Below are 19,987 nucleotides of genomic sequence, written 5' to 3' on the forward strand. Positions count from 1 at the left end.
ACGCTAGCTTGGCTTCCGCTTCCTCTTGCTCCGCCCCTTCCTGCTACGTCAGCAAGTCCAACGGGGCATGGAAGATCTTTAAATCCCATAACCCTTACACCAACATATTTCTGGCCTTCTTATCTTGGACCTCATTTTATACTTAAGAACCAAGGGATATTGTATAAACTGCATTAAAAACATTTTTAGCACACTGACACATATTATGTGCTTATTGTTTGTTGAATTGAATTAGTGACTTTTGTATTTTCCTTTATTTTATTGACATCTTGTATTAAAATTTTTATAGGGATCATTTATGAATGGGACCACAAGAATAACTATTTAGCATTTGTATTGCTAGAATTCCATATATTTTAGTCATGAATGAATAAATAAAGCATTTATTAAACACTGTGTGTAAAGCACTATGCTAAGTGCTGTGGATTCACACAGAAAAGTAAGATAGTCCTTCCCAAAGAGCTACATTCTAATTCGGAAGACAACACACATCAAAGTTTTCAATAGCAATTTAGTTGGAAAAGATCCATGGTCCTTGGGCTTCAGTGTCAAGACAGATGTGAGTATCTCTTCTTTAATGTCATTATTATTATGATTTCTATATTCTTAAATATTATTAGTATGAATATCACTAATATTATTCCCAGACTTCTTGGGTTCAGGATCATGGGCTATCTCGATCAGGGTCTGAGAGGAGTTGGTGGTCAAGGTCTGGCACATTTTTCCTTTTTTCTCTTTTTCAGGGTGCCTTGCTGCTTCATCTAGCCAGGGCTGGGGACCCTGCTGTCTTGAGGTCACATGTGGCCTTCTAGGTCCTTGGGTGCAGCTTTTTGACTGAGTACAGATTTTGCAGAACAAATCCTTTTATTAAGGGGATTTGTTCTGTGAAGTTTGGATTCAGTCAGAGGGCTGCGCTTGAGAAGCTAGAGGGCCACATGTGACCTAAAGGCCACAGGTTCCCCACCTTTGTGTTAGGCTGACTTGCCTACCCTAGTTTGTGGCAGTTGGTTGCCATCTTAATTCATCTTTATGATTCCCAGTTTCCAGGTACTAGTTTGGAACTTAAGAGAAATTAACGAAGTGCCTATTTGTATTGAGTTAAAGGATTCTTGGTCTTTAATATAGCCCTGAAAATTGTTTATATCTTTTTATATTTTCATCTTCATTTACTTAATTTCTAATTCATTATTTAGTCTCATAAATAAGTTGAATGTATATGATCTAGTAGCTAAAAAATGTCATAGCTCCAAAAGTTTATATTGTCAGAAAGTTTTGTATACTTGAAATATTTTGAGTTGGAATTTGGTGTGACATTCTAACTACCAATTTTGCCTTTTTTTTTTTTATCATTCCTACAGGTCTTGAGTGGAAAATCATGATATTCCTCTCTCATTTTGAAACAGTAATTGCTCTTGGCAGAACAAACTTTTGTCCATGCCAAGGCAGACAAAAGATTAAATTAAAGTATCAGGTGGCTCCTTTCCACTGATTACAGGGAAGTCGTATCTTTTACTTTCCTCAGTTGTTAGCATAGAGTTTTTGTATTTGTATTTTGTATTTGGTAAATATTCAGCATAAATACTTGTTGACTGAATGAAGAGCCCATCAGGCTTCTTCATTTGTGACCACCTACTAACTGACTACAAACCGAGTCATTATTATTTAAAGCAAGAATTAATATGTAATTTTGTGTTAAATGGAATTCACAGAGGATTGCAGTATCATAGATTAGAACTGGAAGGGACCTTAGACTTCATTTACTCTAACTCCTCATTTTACAGATGGTGAAGCTGAGTCTTAGAGAAAAGAAGCAATCTTTGCTGGGTTTCACTAGTAGTTAGTGGCAGATCTGGGATTTGAACCCTGGTGTTCTGATTCTACATCCATAAATCTTTCTACTGCACCTTGTTAAAAGAAGCTTATGTGGATGGGGTAATGTCAGGAATGAGTTTTTTATTAGCACAAAAAATTTGAGGTAGGGATGGAGTTCCTAATACACAAAGTGTTTTCCATCTCAGAGTATTAGAAAGATGTTGAAAGGAAGAAATTTGATTCATTTAGATAGTTAACTGTGAAAAAGACACATAGTTTGAGGGAGAAAAGTTTTGAACAAATTATGAATATGAGTCAGGTTTCTTTGAAGATTGTCATGCAGTTTGAGTGATTCCAAAGAATCGATAGGGAAGCCAGACAAATGTATGCATGTCTAAGGAATCATGACATCTAATGGAGATGATATTTTAGATAAAAACAAAGTATTATAATTCTGATGATTCATCTCATTCTATGAATATTGGAAAAGATGGAAAAAGATGTGAACAATAATAGCTTGAGGGATTGTGGAAAGACAGTCCTATGATGCACTGTTGATAGAAGTGCAGTGGTCCCACCGTATTTGATTTCATTTTGGAATTATGCAAGAAGAGTGACTAAGCTGTCCATACGTTTTGACTTGGCAGTCAGTTAGTAACAGTTCATTAAACATCTGTTATCCAGACTCAGCAATCCTACTAGTAGGCATATAACCCTAAGGAAGTAAAAAATGGAATCAGAAGTCTAATAATACTAATAGCTAATATTTATATAGTGATTTAAGGTTTGTTTTACATATTATCTCATTTAATCCTCTTGACCACTCCATGTAGGTCTGTTGTGCCAGCGTCCTTTTAGTTCAGGTTTCACTTAGATCAGATGAGACACTTGTAAGTCAATAAATAGTTAAATAGTTTACTTTGCCCTAACATCAAGGATATGCAGCAAAGATAAAGTGGCACTTAGCATCTGTAAACAAAGATTCCACGTGGTATCTGGTCTGGTCAGGTCAGTAGGGCAAGGTATAGTGAATTTAGCAGTCTTCAGGCCTTTTTATTGCCCTTAAATGACCAGAAGGAGGGAGTCAAGGGGATAATCAGGTCTCAGGGATAATTTTTTTACTGCCTTTTAGGCCAGAAAAACAAGGAACCCTAGTTCGATGACAAGGTGCTGTTCTCATTTTGCACATAAGGAAAGAGAATGGTTAAGTGGCTTGCCCAGAGTCTACATGAATAGTACTGAAGACTGGACTAGTTAAGTGCCTATAGCAGAATTCAAACTCATTTTCTCTTGCTGCCTTCAACATATATCAAAATAGTCATAGTAGCTCTTTGTGATAGGAAAGTGCTGTTAACTAAGTGGGTGCCTGTCGATTGAGGAATTGCTAAAAAAAATTGGCTTATGAAAGAATTTATTTCTGAGAAAATGCTATGAGAATTTAGGAAAATGGGGAAAGATTTTTATGAACTGATGCAGAGGAAAATAAACACAATTGAGAAGATATGTACAAGGATTATAAACAGTGTAAGTTAAAACATTACCAAAAAGAGATTGAATTTTTGGGTAGTGGGAAAAATCAAAGAAAACAGTGTAGTTCTGGAGAAGAGAGATCATAAAATATATTTCCTTCCTCACAGTAAAGAGGTAGGGCACTGTTAGGATAGAATGATACATTGCCAGACCAGATTTCTGTATCAGGTACGTGTCCTTAATTGTCTCCCTTTGTCACAAAGGAGAGTTTTTAGTGTGATGGTAGTGGAAGGTTACTTCCGAAGCAAAGATAAAAGAGTATCAATAAAATGTATTAAAAAAAAACTACCAAATATCAAAGTCTATAGTGAGAAGCAACATCTTTGAAACCTAGAACAGGTGGCATAGTACAATAGAAAGAGGACTTGGATTGGGCAATGATGCCTTTGTCTCCTTAGAAGCATATTTGTGTGAGTTCTGGGTCTAGCCCTTACTAATTGAGTGACTTTGTACTTTGAACCAATTTCCTTATCTTATAAATTGTGTATAATGCTCTGCTGTTATTTATAGCAAAGTGCTTTGTAAATTGTAAAAGGCTATGTAAATCCGGCCTCAGACACTTAACACAGAAACTAGCCTTGTGACCTTGGGCAAGTCACTTAACCCCAATTGCCCTACCTTCCCCCCTCCCAAAAAAAAAGGCTATGTAAATATGAGCTATTATTACAACTGAAAATCACATGTGAATGCAGTGTGACTTTTTTTCTTTGACTTTGAAATCATTCAGAAGGGCAGTCATGTTAATTATGTATCAATTCTGAGGTATTTGAGAAAATCTAATTTAAAAGCCATAAATTGTGGTTCAGTGATTGCTTTCTTCATTGTTGATAATTGCTTTGGGTCATACATCTATGTTTTGTGAAAACTTTTTTAAACCAGAAAGTATATCACTGAGTTTAGTTACCCATCTTATTCATCAAATTTGACTCTAAATTACTTTTGGCCTTTTCCTAAAACCAAATTCAGCTCCACAGGATGACAATTTGTAATGTATTTGACTACCTTAAGTGGTGTAATTGACTATTAAATTATTTTTGGATATATAATTTAAGGGTTCAGAGTTTGTCCTGAACACAGATTCTTGCATGGTAGATACTTTAGTGTCTCAGATTAGATTGTGGCACTTAATGGTTTAAAGGTTTAAAAACTCTCAATTCAGCAAGCATTTATTAAGTGCCTACTATGTGCCAGGCATTTTGCTAGGTGCTTAGTGTACAGAGACAGAGTCCCACTTGACCTCAAGAACACTTTCCTGGGTGGTACCCAAGTTGTACACAGATAAATATATACAAATAGACATTTCCTTGAGTCATCATAACACCAACAATTGAAGAGGACTGTGGAATTGGGAAAACTTGTAGGAGGCCTTGTAGTTTCAAAATGAACTTTGGACCTAGGGAACCTTGAACCTGGGGGTTCCATGGAAGGTGAAAGAGAGCATTCCAGGCATTAGGGGATGACAGTTTACACAAAGGCACAGAAGAGGGATTACAGTACTCTAATCTTTTTCATAATTATATCAGTGAGGTGTTTTCTGTTTTTAAATTTTGAAAAATGCTTAAAACCTGAAAAATGTGCATTTATATAAGCCATCCTTGTAATAGGAAAAAATAATACATTAATAATACAACATAAGCTTGTAATGTGGCTCTATTGAGACTTCTGTATTGAAAGACATCATAATAGGTGACATTTATTGTAATAAGGTGTGTTTTGAAAGAATTTAATGAAAATTTTGGAGGTGAGGATGGAGTCTCATTGTATAAACTTATTTTGATGGGGTATACTGTAGAGGTTTTCCATTATCCCACTCTTACTCAGTAAACTAATTTCAAAAGTCTACATTCTCTGGGAAGAAATAGGAGTTGTCCTTGTAGATCCTGACGCATTGATTTTTGCTACTTGACATGTTGCTGCCATTGTAGCAAATTACCTTGATTTGACTGAGGGTTAGTGAATTTTTTTGCTTTTATGTTAAGTTATTTATAAGTGCTATAATAGGAAATTATAATAGATTTGGTATAAGGAAATCTCTTATCCTAGTTTTCAGGGTTATTTTGTCAGGGTCCCATGACCTCTGACATAGGCATGTAGGAGAGAATGGTGAAGGTTTCAAAATGTATTATCAAAGACTCATTTGTTGCTGACCTCATTATAATCATTGTTTCTCAGTCAGTGTGTTTTCTGTGCCTAAGGTCTCAGGTTGTAGAACAGTCCAGTACACAATTCAGTTTACTTAAAATCTAGAATTTTTTAGACTAAGCTGTTAGTTTTTATTTAATCTTTTTGTTTCACTTATTAAAATTATAACAAACTAATCCCATTTAATGCTGCACTGAATTAATTATCCTTAAGTAACATTTAGCACTTTTAGTAAATGATTTTCCTTCTATTATTGCCATAATTCTTCGTGTTGCTATCATTTAGCACAGTGCCTGGCACATAGTAAGTGCTTAATAAATGTTTGTTGATCGATTGTTGGCAAATGCAGTAATTTTTATACTTTATCCTAGAGACAACTGACACTTCAGGAGAATGACATGGTCAGATCTGTGCTTAAAGAGTATTTTTGGCAGCTGTGTGAAGGATGGATTACAGAGGTGGAAAAGGCTCACTATGGAGTGACCATTTAAGAGATTATTGCATGGATCTAGGAGGGAGAAAATAAGAGGCTAAACTCGGTAGTTATGATTTGAATAGGTAGAAAAGGATATATGGTTAGAGTTTTTATTGTGCTCCTAGGTTTTGAGCCTGAGTGACTGAAAGAGTATAAGTACCCTTGACAGAAAAAGGGGAGTTAGGATAAGGTTGTTATTGTTGTTTAGACATTTGAGTTGTGTCCAACTCTCTGTGACCCCTTTTGGAATTTTCTTGGCAGAGATCCTGGAGTGGTTTCTCCAGCTCATTTTACAAATGAGGAAACTGAGGCAAACCAGGTTAATGACTTGCCCAGGGTCATATAACTAGTAAGTGTCTGAAGCCAGATTTAAACTCAGGAAGATGAGTCTTCAGGTCTGTCACTCTTTCCACCATGCCACCTAGCCTCCGTTAGGATAAGGAGAGCTGGGTTTTGGTAGAAATACAGCGAGTTCTGTTTTGGACATATAGATGGTGTTGTCCAAGAAACAGCTGGAGATATGGCACTGGAACTAAGGAGAAAAATTAGGGCTAGAAATACAGATTTCAGGGAATCTGCGTTGGGCACTATGTAAAGCTCTGGTAGGAAATGGGAAAAAAGAGAAGTATAAGGCATCTCTGTTCTCAAAGCTTATGTTTTTAAAATTCTTTCATCAGTTTGGCAGAGCATTAATTTGCCTTTTATCTCAAGTACCATAATTTGTTCATTTTATATTGGCAAAATCATGGGTGCAGTTGTTTTTGTGACCTCAAGCCCACTAAATGGTTGAATTTGTTTGGCATATGGTTATAATGCCAGCTGTTAGCGTTAATCTCCCTAATCTTTGTAAATCAGTGAACCTGAGTAACAGTAGGAGTAAATGAGTGACTCATAAGCTTATGATGGGGCCCAATGATCACTTCCTATCTTAAATTGTGTTATGAAACTATGATCATTTGAAGGTGCACAGCTGGAAGTCAGAGATAATGAGAAGTTGAGAATGAAACAGATTCATGGAAGATAGGCTGGAATCAGGGGAGGTATGGAATGCAATAGCTAAAAAAATGGGCAAAAGGTTACAGCTAAAATGAACATTGGGGCAGCTAGGTGGAGCAGTGGATAAAGTGCTGGGCGTAGAGTCAGGAGGACTCTTCCTGAGTTCAAATTTGGTCTCAGACACTTACTACTTGTGTTACCCTGGGCAAGTCACTTAACCCTATTTCTACAGTTCCTCATCTGTAAAAAAAAACGAGCTGGAGATGGAAATAGCAGACCACTCTGCTACCTTTGCCAGTTAGACCCCAAATGGGGTCATGAAGAGTTGGACATGACTGAAAAATGATAAACAACAACAAAATGAACTTTTGGCAGCTAGGAGATTCCCAAGTCATGGTTAAGGTAGAACACTGAGGTCCAGACTTTAGAGGAATACAGGATTAATGGACAAACTTGAGGCCAAGATGAAGAAGCAGGTCAGCAAGGCCAGTTAGGCAGGTAGAAACCAGCACCCACTCAAAAATAAGTGTTTGACAGGGTGGTGGACAAACAATGTGAAAAGCTCATCTCTGACTAGATAGGCCTGCTGAACTTCACTTTCCTTAATTGCTAAATGACGGTAATAGTAATCATGTACTAACCATGAAAGGGTTAGGAAAAGCACTGAGGCATAGTGTAACTAGATGGGTTTGTAGTCAGCAGCTTGTGTGCCTTTGACACTTGGCTATGTGACCAGCAAATCACTTAAACTTCCTTTTTTCTTTTTATTTTTTTTGGAGGGGGGAAGGCAAGGCAGTTGGTGTTAAGTGACTTGCCCGAGGTCATACAGCTAGTTAACTGTCAAGTATCTGAGACTGAATTTGAACTCAGGTCCTCCTGACTTCAGGACTGGTGTTGTATTTATTGTGCCACCAGCTGCCCTGACGTAAACTCCAGAATTGCCTACCTCACAGAGTGGTTCATTGATCAAATGAGATAACGTTTTTTTTTTTAAAAAGTGCTTTGTAAACCTTCAAGTGTGTCATAGAAGTTACTGTTGTAATCCTTAAACTATTAGTGTCATGTGTTGGCTTTGCAGTTTGGGGGAGTGTGGGGTGAGAATATTTTGATAATTTTGCATGCTCTTCCATTATTTATAATTAATGTAATATAATTTTAGGCTCTACACTGAGGGGAGGGACTGGTATTGTTTTATCTTGAGATGGAAAATGATTAGATTCCCAAATGAGGACTGAGGAAATATGTCCCATCTCTGACACTTTAAACCAGCCAGTAGTGAGGAGCTCCTGGATGAGCCCATTGAGCTTCAGGAAAGAGATCTTTAGTGCAGAGCAATGGTTTCCAAACTTTTTAAGAAAATTTAATAACAGCAGATGTTGGGCCCTTCAGATAAACTTTTTCATAAAGCAGTCTACACAATAATTTTATTAGGTCACGTTTTATTCAAATAGGGTTTAGAATTTATTATATAAGATGTAATTTATTACATCATTGCATGATATTACATATTACATAAGCAACTTAAATATCAGCATGCTAAGTTACTGACAAAATCTTTACAATTTTTATTTTTATAACTAAATATTAATGTAATGGGTTGACTTGGTTTTTGGGGCACAGAGTTTCTTTAAACAGATCATTAATATTGTTGATGGTAATTCTTTTTCAAACAATACTTGGAATTTATAAAGACAATATACTATGTGGCAGCAGAAAAAACTTGTGTTGCACACAGTAGATATTACAAATAGTAAAAAATTTGTACAGTTTTATTTAATAAACCAGATAAATCTTTATCCACTTATAGCCAAAATATATTAAGATTTGAGGGTTGCCTTATCTATCATAGGACAAGTCTATTAACCATTCAGATGAAGTAAGACCAAATGAATCATATTTTTCAATGGCAGTTGGGTTTTGTATCCATTCATATTTAGATATTTCCAGGTCTTCAAAATAAAATGAAAATTATTTTTGTATCTTGTCAAGTCATTAATAAGAAGGTCTTTACTTCCATTTTGTCAAACAGGTAGGAACTGTTAAAATCAGAAAAATACCATGTTGTAAATTTATTCTCTATAGCTCTAATTTTTTTTTTTTCATTTCAGGATCACAGTATGAATTTTGAGGACCTTGTATTGATTTATTTAAAATATCTAGTATTTTTAAAATGTTTATCAAACATATTAGAGAATTTTTAAAAAATGAATTTGCTTTGTTTTTATCATTGCTAAAAAAAAATGGCAGTTTCTTCTTTTACTTCAATGTTCTCTAAAGTATTTTGGCCCGAGAAAGTCATGTGTTTCACAGTAATATAAAAGTGCCTTATATTTTGCACTCATATTGTCATGCAGTTTTCCAAAGAACCTTCCTTTCAATGGACTCTTCATTAATAAAGTTGATCATACTAGTAACAACTGGAAAAATTGTATCTCTTCACTTTTATTTCTCAGCACAAGTAATTGTGAAACGTGTCGTGTTCAGATTTCATTTTAACTAGTACTTATTGATCTATGTTTTATACTGATTTTGTTTGAGTTCTCAGTGCAAAGTCTAGTATGGTTCTGCCATACATAGTTTTTGCTTTAACAAAAACCACAAACCTGTCAGTTATTTTGAAGATTTCTTTTTGCTGTGACAGCAATAAATTTGCATGCTGTCATTCATTTAGCCATCATACATATGTAAACAAAGAAACATTTTTTATATCTGTTGTGACATCATACCCCTTTAGTACAAAATAAGGAAATTTTAGTTTCTCATTTAATTTTAGCATATGTCTTCAGACTTATGGGTGATACTGCTTCCTACTGTGATATCTGCTACCAGACATTGTTTCTGCCACATCACTTGGAAGCTGTGGGTAGCTCCAACATTTCCCTTATCTACTAAAAGAGTTTTTATATTTAGCAATTCTCTAAGCACCTTTAGACAATGTAGACAGTTCTTTGGATATTGCAGGCATGATTTTTGAAGTTTCTTTTTGCTTATTTAAAAGTATCTTATCTCTGGAAAAAAAAATCTCTTGGACTACCAGTATATTCTGTATGTATACTTTTCAAGAAGTTATTTCAATTAATTAGGTTTCATGATACTCAGATAATACATTTTTACAAAGCACACATGGCAGTGTTTCCATTTCATCATAAACATAGTTGATTATATTTCATGGATTTGGGCTTTTTTACTCCCAGTTTGATATTTTCATTATTTATGCTCTCTCTTATCTTTGTTTTACTTTTAACCGATTTAGTGGATTTTCTCTTTAAGTGCATTTTCTATTTATCTTTTATGAAATATTAGGGACAAAAAATGGAGACAATTTAAAATTTTATTTTAGAAAACTTCAAACAAATGTATCTTTCTCATATTTCATTTTTTAAAAGTTGCACTTTTTTGGGGAAATGATCTTGTATTTGTTACAATAACATTGGGAAAAGTGATAGATTATGGTACTTTTAATTTATAGAAAGTTTTAAAAAGTTGGAGTTTATACACTTTGTGTTCAAATGCAGCAGGCAATATGAAGTTACAATTCATTTATTTTATGAGCCTACCACACCAACTAATTAATACTGATGGTTGGCTGATCATACCCCAGTTGAGATTTCTCACCAACTGAATCAGATTTGAACTTGCTTATGTATGACATGCTACTGGCACAGAACCACATTAGTTTTGCTTTTCTTGGCAGTGATTTACTATTTACATTGAAAAAAGTGGATATGGCTAAAGAGGAATTTCATGAAAAAAGGTAATATTAGAACTCATCATCTCCAGTCCTTATTTTGTCAGCATAATCAGAAGTAATCTTTGTTACAAAACCATCATCTTTTTTAGTAATCAGGGAGTATGGTAGCTTCTTCTTTGGTTCTTTCTGGTTCATTTATCAGTCAGTGTTGTGACCATATTGTATAAAGAGAGCTTTGGAAACTCAGCTTTATCTTTGTAGTCAAAATATGCTTCACTTAGCTGAGATGGCTCTATAAGGTAGAGAAATATCAACTTCACTTAAAACATTCTGACTTTCTCAGTTCTTGATATCTGTAGGTACTGCTAGTATTTGCTATTGTGGGTATTGTGGAAGGACAGAGATAAGGGAGGGTACAAGCTACTTGTTGGGAGTACCTGTTTAGAGCCCTTTCCTGGGAATTGGAAATATAAATTTAGATAAGACAATTCCTGCTGTCAAAGAATTTACAGTCTAATAGGAAGATAAGACAGCAACATAACTATAACGTAAGTGTATTTTTTTTGTGAAGTCTGAAAGGAAACATTACCAACTAGGAAGATATGGGAAGGCTTCTTGGAAGAGCTGGATTTTGCTTTGGGCAGTGAAGTATGGGTAGTTACTTCCTGAATGAATTAGGATAGGGAGGGCATTCTAGGCAAAGGGAACATGTAAGCAATGGAAGGAAAGCAAGAGAATACACTATATGTTCATGTGTTCAAACTCTGGGTAGTAAATTTGTGGAAAAAGAGGGGAAATTCATATTCCGAATATTAGTTTATTATTTGATGTCTTTGGAGATAAGTAAAGTAACATTTAAGATTTACAAAAATTCAGGTAAAATATTAATGATGAACAAAGTTCACAACAAGAAAATGAAACATGTGCATAGTCAAAACAAATACATATGCATGTATTCTAAATCATGCCTCTGTAATGGATAGCTACATATATGTATATGAGTGTATATGCATATATATACATGTATGCATATGTATACATGTGTTTGGGATTGGAGGAGCAAAATTTCTGTTCATTTATAAAATTAGAGGTGGGAAGGGTGTTACAAATGCAAAAATGGTACAAGCACTTTCAGATGGGAGTCATTGTATTATTAGTTTTACTTCATTTTATCTTGTTAAAAGAGACTGCTTATGAATTGGATTTATCTGTAAATGTTTGTAATGTAAAAATAATCCACATCAATAAAACATAAAGAAAAGGGAAATTATTTCAAAGACATAGGAAGATTTATATGAATCAGGAGAGTAATTTGTACTACATAACATTAATATTATAAAAGCAAAACATTTTGAAGCCTTTTCTAAACTGATGGGTGGAAGTAGGAGGGTGAGAACATAGATTTCTATTAATTAAAAAAACTAAAAATAGAGACAATTGGGTAATTCAGATATGGAATGTTGCATGCACTTTCAGATGAGGTTACTATAATGTTAATTTTGCTTAATTGTTTTACTTTGTTTTAAGAGACTTCGGGGGTGAAAGTTATCTTTAAATATTTTAAAAACAAAACATCAGTAAAATTTTTTAATCAGTTTAAAATTTAAAAATTTTAAACCCAATAAACCATTCTTTTTTTTTTCCTCTGCAGTAAGAAAAGTGGAAAACCACCATTACAGAGCAATGAGGTAATTCTTTAATATTTTTTTTTGAGGTAACACTTACTAAGAAATTTTGAAATACAAGCAGAAATCAATAGAACTCCAGATTTGAACCTATCATCCACCCAGTGCAGTTTCCCTTCTAGTATAGAAATCCCTGAAAGCAGCATCCCTGACAAATGGCCATCTAGCCTTTGCTTGATGTTTCTTGGAGTTGTGAGATGGAGACATATTACATTCTTGGATAACTCATCATTAGAAAGCTTTTCCCTAGGTTAAATTCAAGTCTGCTTCCCTGAATTGTACTTATTATAATCACTTCTGTCCTCTGGAGCAACACAGCTAAATTGTACTCCTTTTCCAGATGGCAGTCATTTAAATATTTGATGACTGAATTCAAAGCTTCTTGTCATTTGCAAATTTGATAAGTATGGCATCTGTGTTTAACAGAACAAAAGCAAGAACGCTACTGGAGATCTTCCTTCAGATTGATTTCAATCCATTTAAATTACCAGCCTTTCAGTTGAGCTATACGGAATTCCCTGACTCAATTTGTAATCCAGTTACTATCTTTCTGTGCTGTCTATGAGGATCTTTGTCAAATGACTTGTTCTTGATGAATCTATGCTATTTCTTAATGCTCACTGATTGCATTTCCAAATGCTTACTAACCATCCCTTTAACATTACCTCTTGTGATTTTTACCAGAAATTGACATTGCTCTCATTGGCATGTAGTTTGAAGGATTTATCTTATTACCTGATATAATATCATTTTTAAGTCTTTAATAACTCTCACATCTCAGTCTGTTTTAAAGCTAAGTGACATCACCCAATTCTATCACATTTGTACTTCTTCAGTCTTCTCACATGTAGTTTTTCAAAATCCGGTGACTTGAACTCATTTAGGGCAGGTAAGTCCTCTCTTACTATCTCTTTAATTATTTTGAGTTTTATTTTCTTGTTAGCCAGTTTTATTCTCTCTTTTCTACCTTTCTTTTTGGCAGAAGGAACATGAGTGAAGTAGGAGTTAAGTAATTTTTTCTTCTCTGGAGCCAATTATTATTTCCTGTTTATTCCAAGAAAGGTTTCTATTTCTTGCTTAATTATCTTCTTTCACCTAGCATTTTTTTAGTCGTCATCTTCTTTTTTGGGGGACTGGGAAGAGGCAATTAGAGTTGGCTGACTTGCCCAGGGTCACACAGCTGGTTAAGTGTCTGAGACTGGATTTGAATTCAGGTCCTCCTGACTCCAGGGCTGATGCATTGTACCCCACCTAGCTACCCTTCCCTTCTCCTTCCTTTTTTTAAAGCTTCAGCTTATTTGGGGTTTTAGCCTTTCTAATATTCTTACAGGATTATTCTAGTCTTTAATAGCCATCTCCAGATATCTATCCTTGCATCCATCTTGTCTTCCATGTCTTTTTAAATTCTTAATGGTTTCTCTGTGAAACCATATAATTTTCTTTAAGCAAGAATCTTTTTTTTCTCATTAAAATTATCATTGTTAAAAAAAATTTTTTTTTAAAATTATCATTGTTGAAAACCTCCAGTCTTTTCTGAGAGGATTTATCACCTTGTAGAATTGTAGGCTGTGATATAGGCCTTATCCTTGCTCTGCAGTCTTGGAAATGTATTCTTTTAAGGTCCAGAGTACAAATTAGACTAGCTTCATTAACTGTGTTATATAAGCAGTTATGTCTGCTAAATATAAAATGACATGATTATTTAGGTTCCTGTGACCCTAAGAAAAAAATGGTTATCATAGTAAAAAAAGCAATTTGGAGTTGTTTGTTAATTCATCAATATCTTCCTCCTGGCAGGACAGTCTATAATAATGTACTTATGCCATATGTCTCCATGCTAGATGTTTATGGCCTGTATGCATAATTGAGTGAAGTGCTAGATTTCATTTCAAGATTAGTGAAAATTAAGATGTATTTTTTCCCCCATAAAAGTCTGTGGAACACTACCCTCTATCAGTGGCTCTCCAATTAAGAATTCCTGTTTTGGAAAAAGGTAAACTTTGCCATATTCTAGTAATGACACCAAATTTCACTGAAATCTATGAAATCGTAGTTCTGTTAAAGTATATTAATGAAATGATGTATTAGCATAATTTAATGCTTCCTTAGATCTGTAATCTCAGCCTTCCATTGATACAGATTATCATCCATCCACAGCTCTCATCCTGTACAAATCATGCCCAGGTCCTCCAATAAATTCTTCACAGTGAGTCCATCTGATGTTGAGTACTTTCTTCTAGGTCTCATAACATGATCACCACCCATTGCTTACTATATGACTGATCCTCCTCCTCCTCTGATTTTCTCTGTAATAGTCTTTGCACAACTTCTCCTGCATAGTTGTTTTTTGGAAGCATTACCCCATCATGTTTCTTTCCATTAACCTTTGCATGACCTACAAGTAATTCTTTGGAGACTGGCATATCATTACTAAATTCCATATAGCATTGCCAAAATTGGTGTTAAAAGATGAAATTTATTTCAAGGAAAAGCTTGAGGATATTAAAAGCACTGCAGTTTCCTAAAGTCAGTCAATAAACATTTTAAATACCTACTATATTGCCAGACACTGTGCTAAGTGCTGAGGATACAGAGAAAAGTGAAGATAGTCCCCGTTCTCAAAGAGCTTACAGTTCAGGGGAGACAACATTTAAAGAGCTATGTACAAGCAACTTAAATTGGAGATAGTCAGCAGAGGGAGGGAACCAGCATTATAAAGTAAAAGTTTCCTCTATAAGGTGAGATTTTAGCTGAGACTTGAAGGAAGCCAGGAGATAGATATGAGGAAGAAAAACATTCCAGGCATGGGGAACAGCCAGTAAAAATTCGAGGAGTTGGAAGATGGAGGGTCTTTGCTCAAACAATAAGGAAGCTGCTGCCACTGGATCACAGTGTATGGGTGTGTGTGTGTGTGTGTGTGTTTTAAGTGTAAAGACTAGGCAAGGGAGGAAGGGTAGATTAAGAATGACTGAATGCCCAACAAAGGATGTTATATTTGACCCTAACTAGAGGTGAGAGTCATTGGAGTTGTTTCAGTAGGTGAGTGACATGATCAGACTCATAGTTTAGAAAGATCACTTTAATAACTGAATAGATGATGGATTGTAGTGGGAAGAAACTTGTGGTAGGCAGTATAATCAGCAAGCTATTTTAGTAGTCCAGGCTGAGGTGATAAGGGCTTTCACCAGGGTAATGGCAATGTAAGCAGAGATATAGGAGCATATATGAGAGGTGTTAACAAATGTAAAATTGATGGGACTTTGTAACAGATTGGATATGGAGGATGAGAGTGTGGAGTTGAGGATCACATCTGGGTTGTGAGTGTGGGTGACTGGGAGAATGGGGGTGGTACCCTTGGAAGCAATAAGAAGTTTGGAGGGTGGGGGAGGGTTTTGAAGAAAGATAATGAGTTGAGTTTAAGGATATTTGAGATTTTCATTAGGCAGCTGGAGATGTAAGTGTGGAGGTCAATAGAGAGATTAGGGCTCCCTAAGTAGATCAGAGAATAATCATCATGGAGATGATAATTGAATCCTTGAATGATGATGAGATGGTTAGTTGAAGTAGTCTAGATAGGGAAGAGAAGAGGATTTAGAGCTAAGCCCCGGGACACTAACATTTAATGGGTGTGACCTGTACAAAGGCCAGTAGAGGAGACTGAGGACTGAGGCTTTTGGTAGGAAGAGGGCCAGGATAGAGTAATGTCAACCTAGAGAAGAGAGAATATCCAAGGGAAAAGGATAAATTGTCAAAGACTGCAGAGATGAAAGATGAGGATTGAGAAAAAAGGTCATTAAGGTTAAGCAATTAAGAGATCATTGGCAACTTCGGAAGACAATAGTTTTGCTTGAATAATGAAGTCAGAAGCCAGACTGAAGAGAATTAAGAGAATGAAAAGGAAATGGAAGCATTGATTGTAGATGATTTTCTCAGAGTTCAGTCACTAAAGGGGTAAGACATATTGGGTGGTAAGTCGTCGGGGTGGATGGATCAAGTGAAGGTTTTTAGAGGATGGGAATGACATGGACATTTTTATAGACAGTAGAGGAGCAGCCAGTAGACAGGGAAAGGTTGAAGATAGGCGAGAGAGGATGATGGAGAAAGCAATCTGCTTAAGAAGTTGAGATATTATGGAATCAATCATTTGTGTATATAGAAGGATTTATCTTGGCATGGAGAAGGGCTTCTTCATTTGATCCAGGGATAAAGATGGAGATGGTGGCAGAATGCATCTAGGTAATGTGAGATTAGGAGAAAGGGAGAAGAGGGAGTTCTTGGTTCCTAGCAAGCCTTCTCAGATTTCTTTGAAACTGTCCCTTTTATGATTTCTTATGGTGCAATAATGTCCCAATTACATTTATGTGATGTAATATGTTTAGCCATTCCCCAGTTAATGGGCACTCTGTTAGTTTCCAGTTCTTAGCACTACAAAAAGAGCTGCTGTAAATATTTTTGTTCTTAAGTCTACTTTTCATCTTTCTTTGATTTCTTTGAAAGGATGGGCTTGAATTTCCTTCTTTCCTTCACCTCACTATCAAAATTTTCTTTCTCTCCAACTGATTAAACCAAGTGTCATTAGAACAGCTTCACATTTACGTACAAGTGACAGAAATACACAGTTCTTCCTGCAGATATTTATATTCCAGGAAAGGGGCTTATTACTGGAATGAATTTTTTATTGCTGGAACGTTTGGGATTTTTTTTAACCTTCTAGTGCTTCCTGCCTCCTTCAGAAGATCCCTCTCTCACTACTCAAAGTAGTCTGCCAGTAGTGAAATAAGTGAAATTATAAGTGTTTGATATCATACAGCCATTTACCACCTTGAGCTCCCACCTTTGCAAATGACTACTTCTCTGGACTGAGTAAAAACAGAATGATTACTAATTACTAAAGTAGAATAATTACTTCTTTGTTCTTAGTGGCAAAGGAAAGCTAGTCCAGGATAAAAGATTTTATGTCCTGAATATAAATAGTCCATTTCTATTTGTACATAGTTATTTTGCTGAGTCTTAGGGAATTAAATTTTTTCTTTCAGTGTTTTCCTTCAAAAAAGCTCTATAAAATGGTTCTTGAGCCCTGGAATGTTACCTCTTTTTACTTTCATTCCATTTTGGATTTGATCATATTTCATTGCCATTTCTTAACTTTAAACAGCTCATGTTTCTTCATTTGTTTTAGTGCTTGACCCTATTTTTAATCTTTAGGTAATTGGTTTGGAGTGCTTCTTGGCAATTTAGTTTTCAAATTCAGTATCACTTCCTAGTCTTTATTCTTTGAACTGGTTTTCTTTTTTTTTTACATTTTCATCTTTGAAGTCTTTCAAATGGTACTTAATGACAAGAGTTTGCTCTCCTCTCTCCTCTTTTCTTGAATTCCTTCCTTTAAATTATGAGAGGATTGTTCAGATGCAAGTTCTGCCTTTATCTCCAGTTGGTATTTACTTGGGTCCAACAGTAACATAAAACTTAAGGGAAAAGTTTTCTAGGAAAAGGTCTGATGGTGTTCTTTTATTGATCTTGCTTTGCTGTAACATCAGTTTTCCCTTCACATTTTCCCAACGCTTTATTCTGCATCTCTAGGAAAGAAAACAGTAAAATTTTGACAAGGTTTACACTTTTGTCAACAACATTGCAAATATATGTAGACTGTGTTGATGAATAGATTGTATCTGATATTTTGTTACCCACACTATTTCACTTCTACTATATGAATTATAACGCCACAGAAACTTAAAAGAGAATTTAGAGGGAAATTCTGTTCTACTGCAACTTGTACTTCAGGCATGTGCTTGAAGATTACTTTTGTACTATCCTTAGTAAATATTGCATTTTACAGGAAAGAAAAAGGATCAAAATGTTATCTAATAGCCAGATTTTGTTTTCAATTAAGAGGTACTTAAGTACCTTTAGCTTTTTCCTTCTCGGTTTTGAATCATTCAGTTATTAAGCATGTGTTTTTTATTTTGTGCCGAGTGCTAGAGATTTGGAGATATAAATGAAACAGTCCCTGTCCTAATGAACTTTTATCAAAATTGGAACTAGCTATATAGCTTTTTAAAGTTTCTAGTGCCCTTTTGACTTCATTTTTTTTTCTTTCAATAACAAGTCCAAACAGTTTTTTTGAAGATAAATACTATAAGCATTTTTTTCTTGGCATCTCCCCCCTTTTCTCTTCCTCTCTCCTCTTGTCTTTAACGTCAAAACTTACCATTTAATACTTAGTAGATATCCCTCCAGTGGTACAGTTTGTATGTTTGTAAATTGTTCATATCACTTCATCACATCACATCAAGTACAAGTCCTATTTATGCCCTTCTAAAAATCCTTGATGGAGGGTTCATCCAGTGTGTCAGGAGACCATACTCTAGGTTTTTAAAATTCATTATGTGTGAGACTAATGCAGCATTTGATCTGTCAGTTATCCCTCTTTGCTAAAAAAACCTTTTTTCCCCTGGTTGTATATCTCCTGTGGATGATCCTTTGTGCTTTTTGTTGCATTGCCTACAAATAATCATTGCTTATTTACTTTTAATTTAATTAAGTAATTCACATTACTTATTTACCGGCTTTAATTTTTCTGTTGTTTTTTTGGGTCACCTTCAATTTTGATTCTTCAGTGATTGTGGTGTTACAGGGTTCTGTCAACTAATTTTTCCTTCTTTTTCTTCTTGTTTTGAGGCAGTACTTATGATATTTTCCCATTTTCCTCCATAAGTTATACAGTTGACTTTCTGTTTTAAACAAGTATTGCATTTTACTTGCCGTGTCTTTATGCTTGACAAGAGGTCCAAGTGTTTGCTGGCCGAGTTCCTGGGCAGTTGTGGCAATTCACGTTGATACATCTTCCATAGGAAATGGTTCTGGTGTATGTTGGTGTCAGTTTTTATTCCTTTTTCTGTTTTTTGGAGTCAGTGACTTAGTTTGAAGCTGTTTTCTCAACTTCATCCTTATTGGTGTTGATTTTCATCCTTACTCTAACATCAAAGGTCTGACTGAACACTGCTGATTTGAAAATGACTCATATCAATAACTAGTCATTTTCTGTCTTTTTAAGCTATTAGGAATTTAATTTTTATAGCGTTATTTTTTTTTTGCTTGCTATGTCTGTCACCTAAGCATTCTTGGTAAAGCTATTGATAATATGTATGTGAGACTTTTCTTAATCTGAAACCATATTTCTCAGCTTGTTTTTTTGCCTTCCTCCGTATTCACCTTTACTGTTCATGATCAAGTTCAGAATAACAGTCCTCTATTTTTCTTTTGCCTTTTGAGAGAGAAATTTATCAACAAGGCAAATAAAGAACTTTTCAATTGTTCTGTTTTCTAGAAGAGGGAGAGACCGCCAGCAGAGGTCTCTGTTTTATTGCTATCCCATCACTACCATGATTACCTGATTTTTGTCAACTTTGTGATTTATGCCAGGAATTTTTCATCCTGTTTTTCTTGCTAGCCTACCACATTGCCTCAGTTTCTCCTTTCCAAATTCCTTCCTACATCCCTCCACTCAGGTTAGTTGATTTCCACTCAGATCTTTTTTGGTTACAGTGTTGCCTAATGTTACCCAATTGGTTATATTTGAATAATGTGTTCCCTAAAGTAGCTTCATTCCAGTCATGAGTTGTAGCCTGCCAAGTTTCAATGATAAGTAAATAGTAT

At 35.1% G+C, this 19,987-nt stretch overlaps 1 protein-coding gene across 2 annotated transcripts in view; it reads left to right on the forward strand.

Annotated features, from left to right (window-relative positions):
• The window catches only part of ABCD3 (ATP binding cassette subfamily D member 3), a 94,742-nt gene that overhangs the window by 11,144 nt on the left and 63,611 nt on the right, over positions 1–19,987 (forward strand). Inside the window, exon 2 of one of the 2 annotated variants that reach the window (XM_069063375.1) lies at positions 12,298–12,334. The exons of the other annotated variant lie outside the window; for it this stretch is intronic. Coding sequence (XP_068919476.1) covers positions 12,298–12,334 — 37 coding nt within the window. The remainder of the gene's footprint in view (positions 1–12,297; positions 12,335–19,987) is intronic. 2 annotated transcript variants of the gene reach the window in all.

The sequence above is a fragment of the Petaurus breviceps genome, unplaced genomic scaffold (genome assembly GCF_028583685.1).
Source record: "Petaurus breviceps papuanus isolate PSGF00001 unplaced genomic scaffold, PetGlider_PUasm1.0 90564, whole genome shotgun sequence".
In the NCBI taxonomy this organism is placed as follows: domain Eukaryota; kingdom Metazoa; phylum Chordata; class Mammalia; order Diprotodontia; family Petauridae; genus Petaurus; species Petaurus breviceps.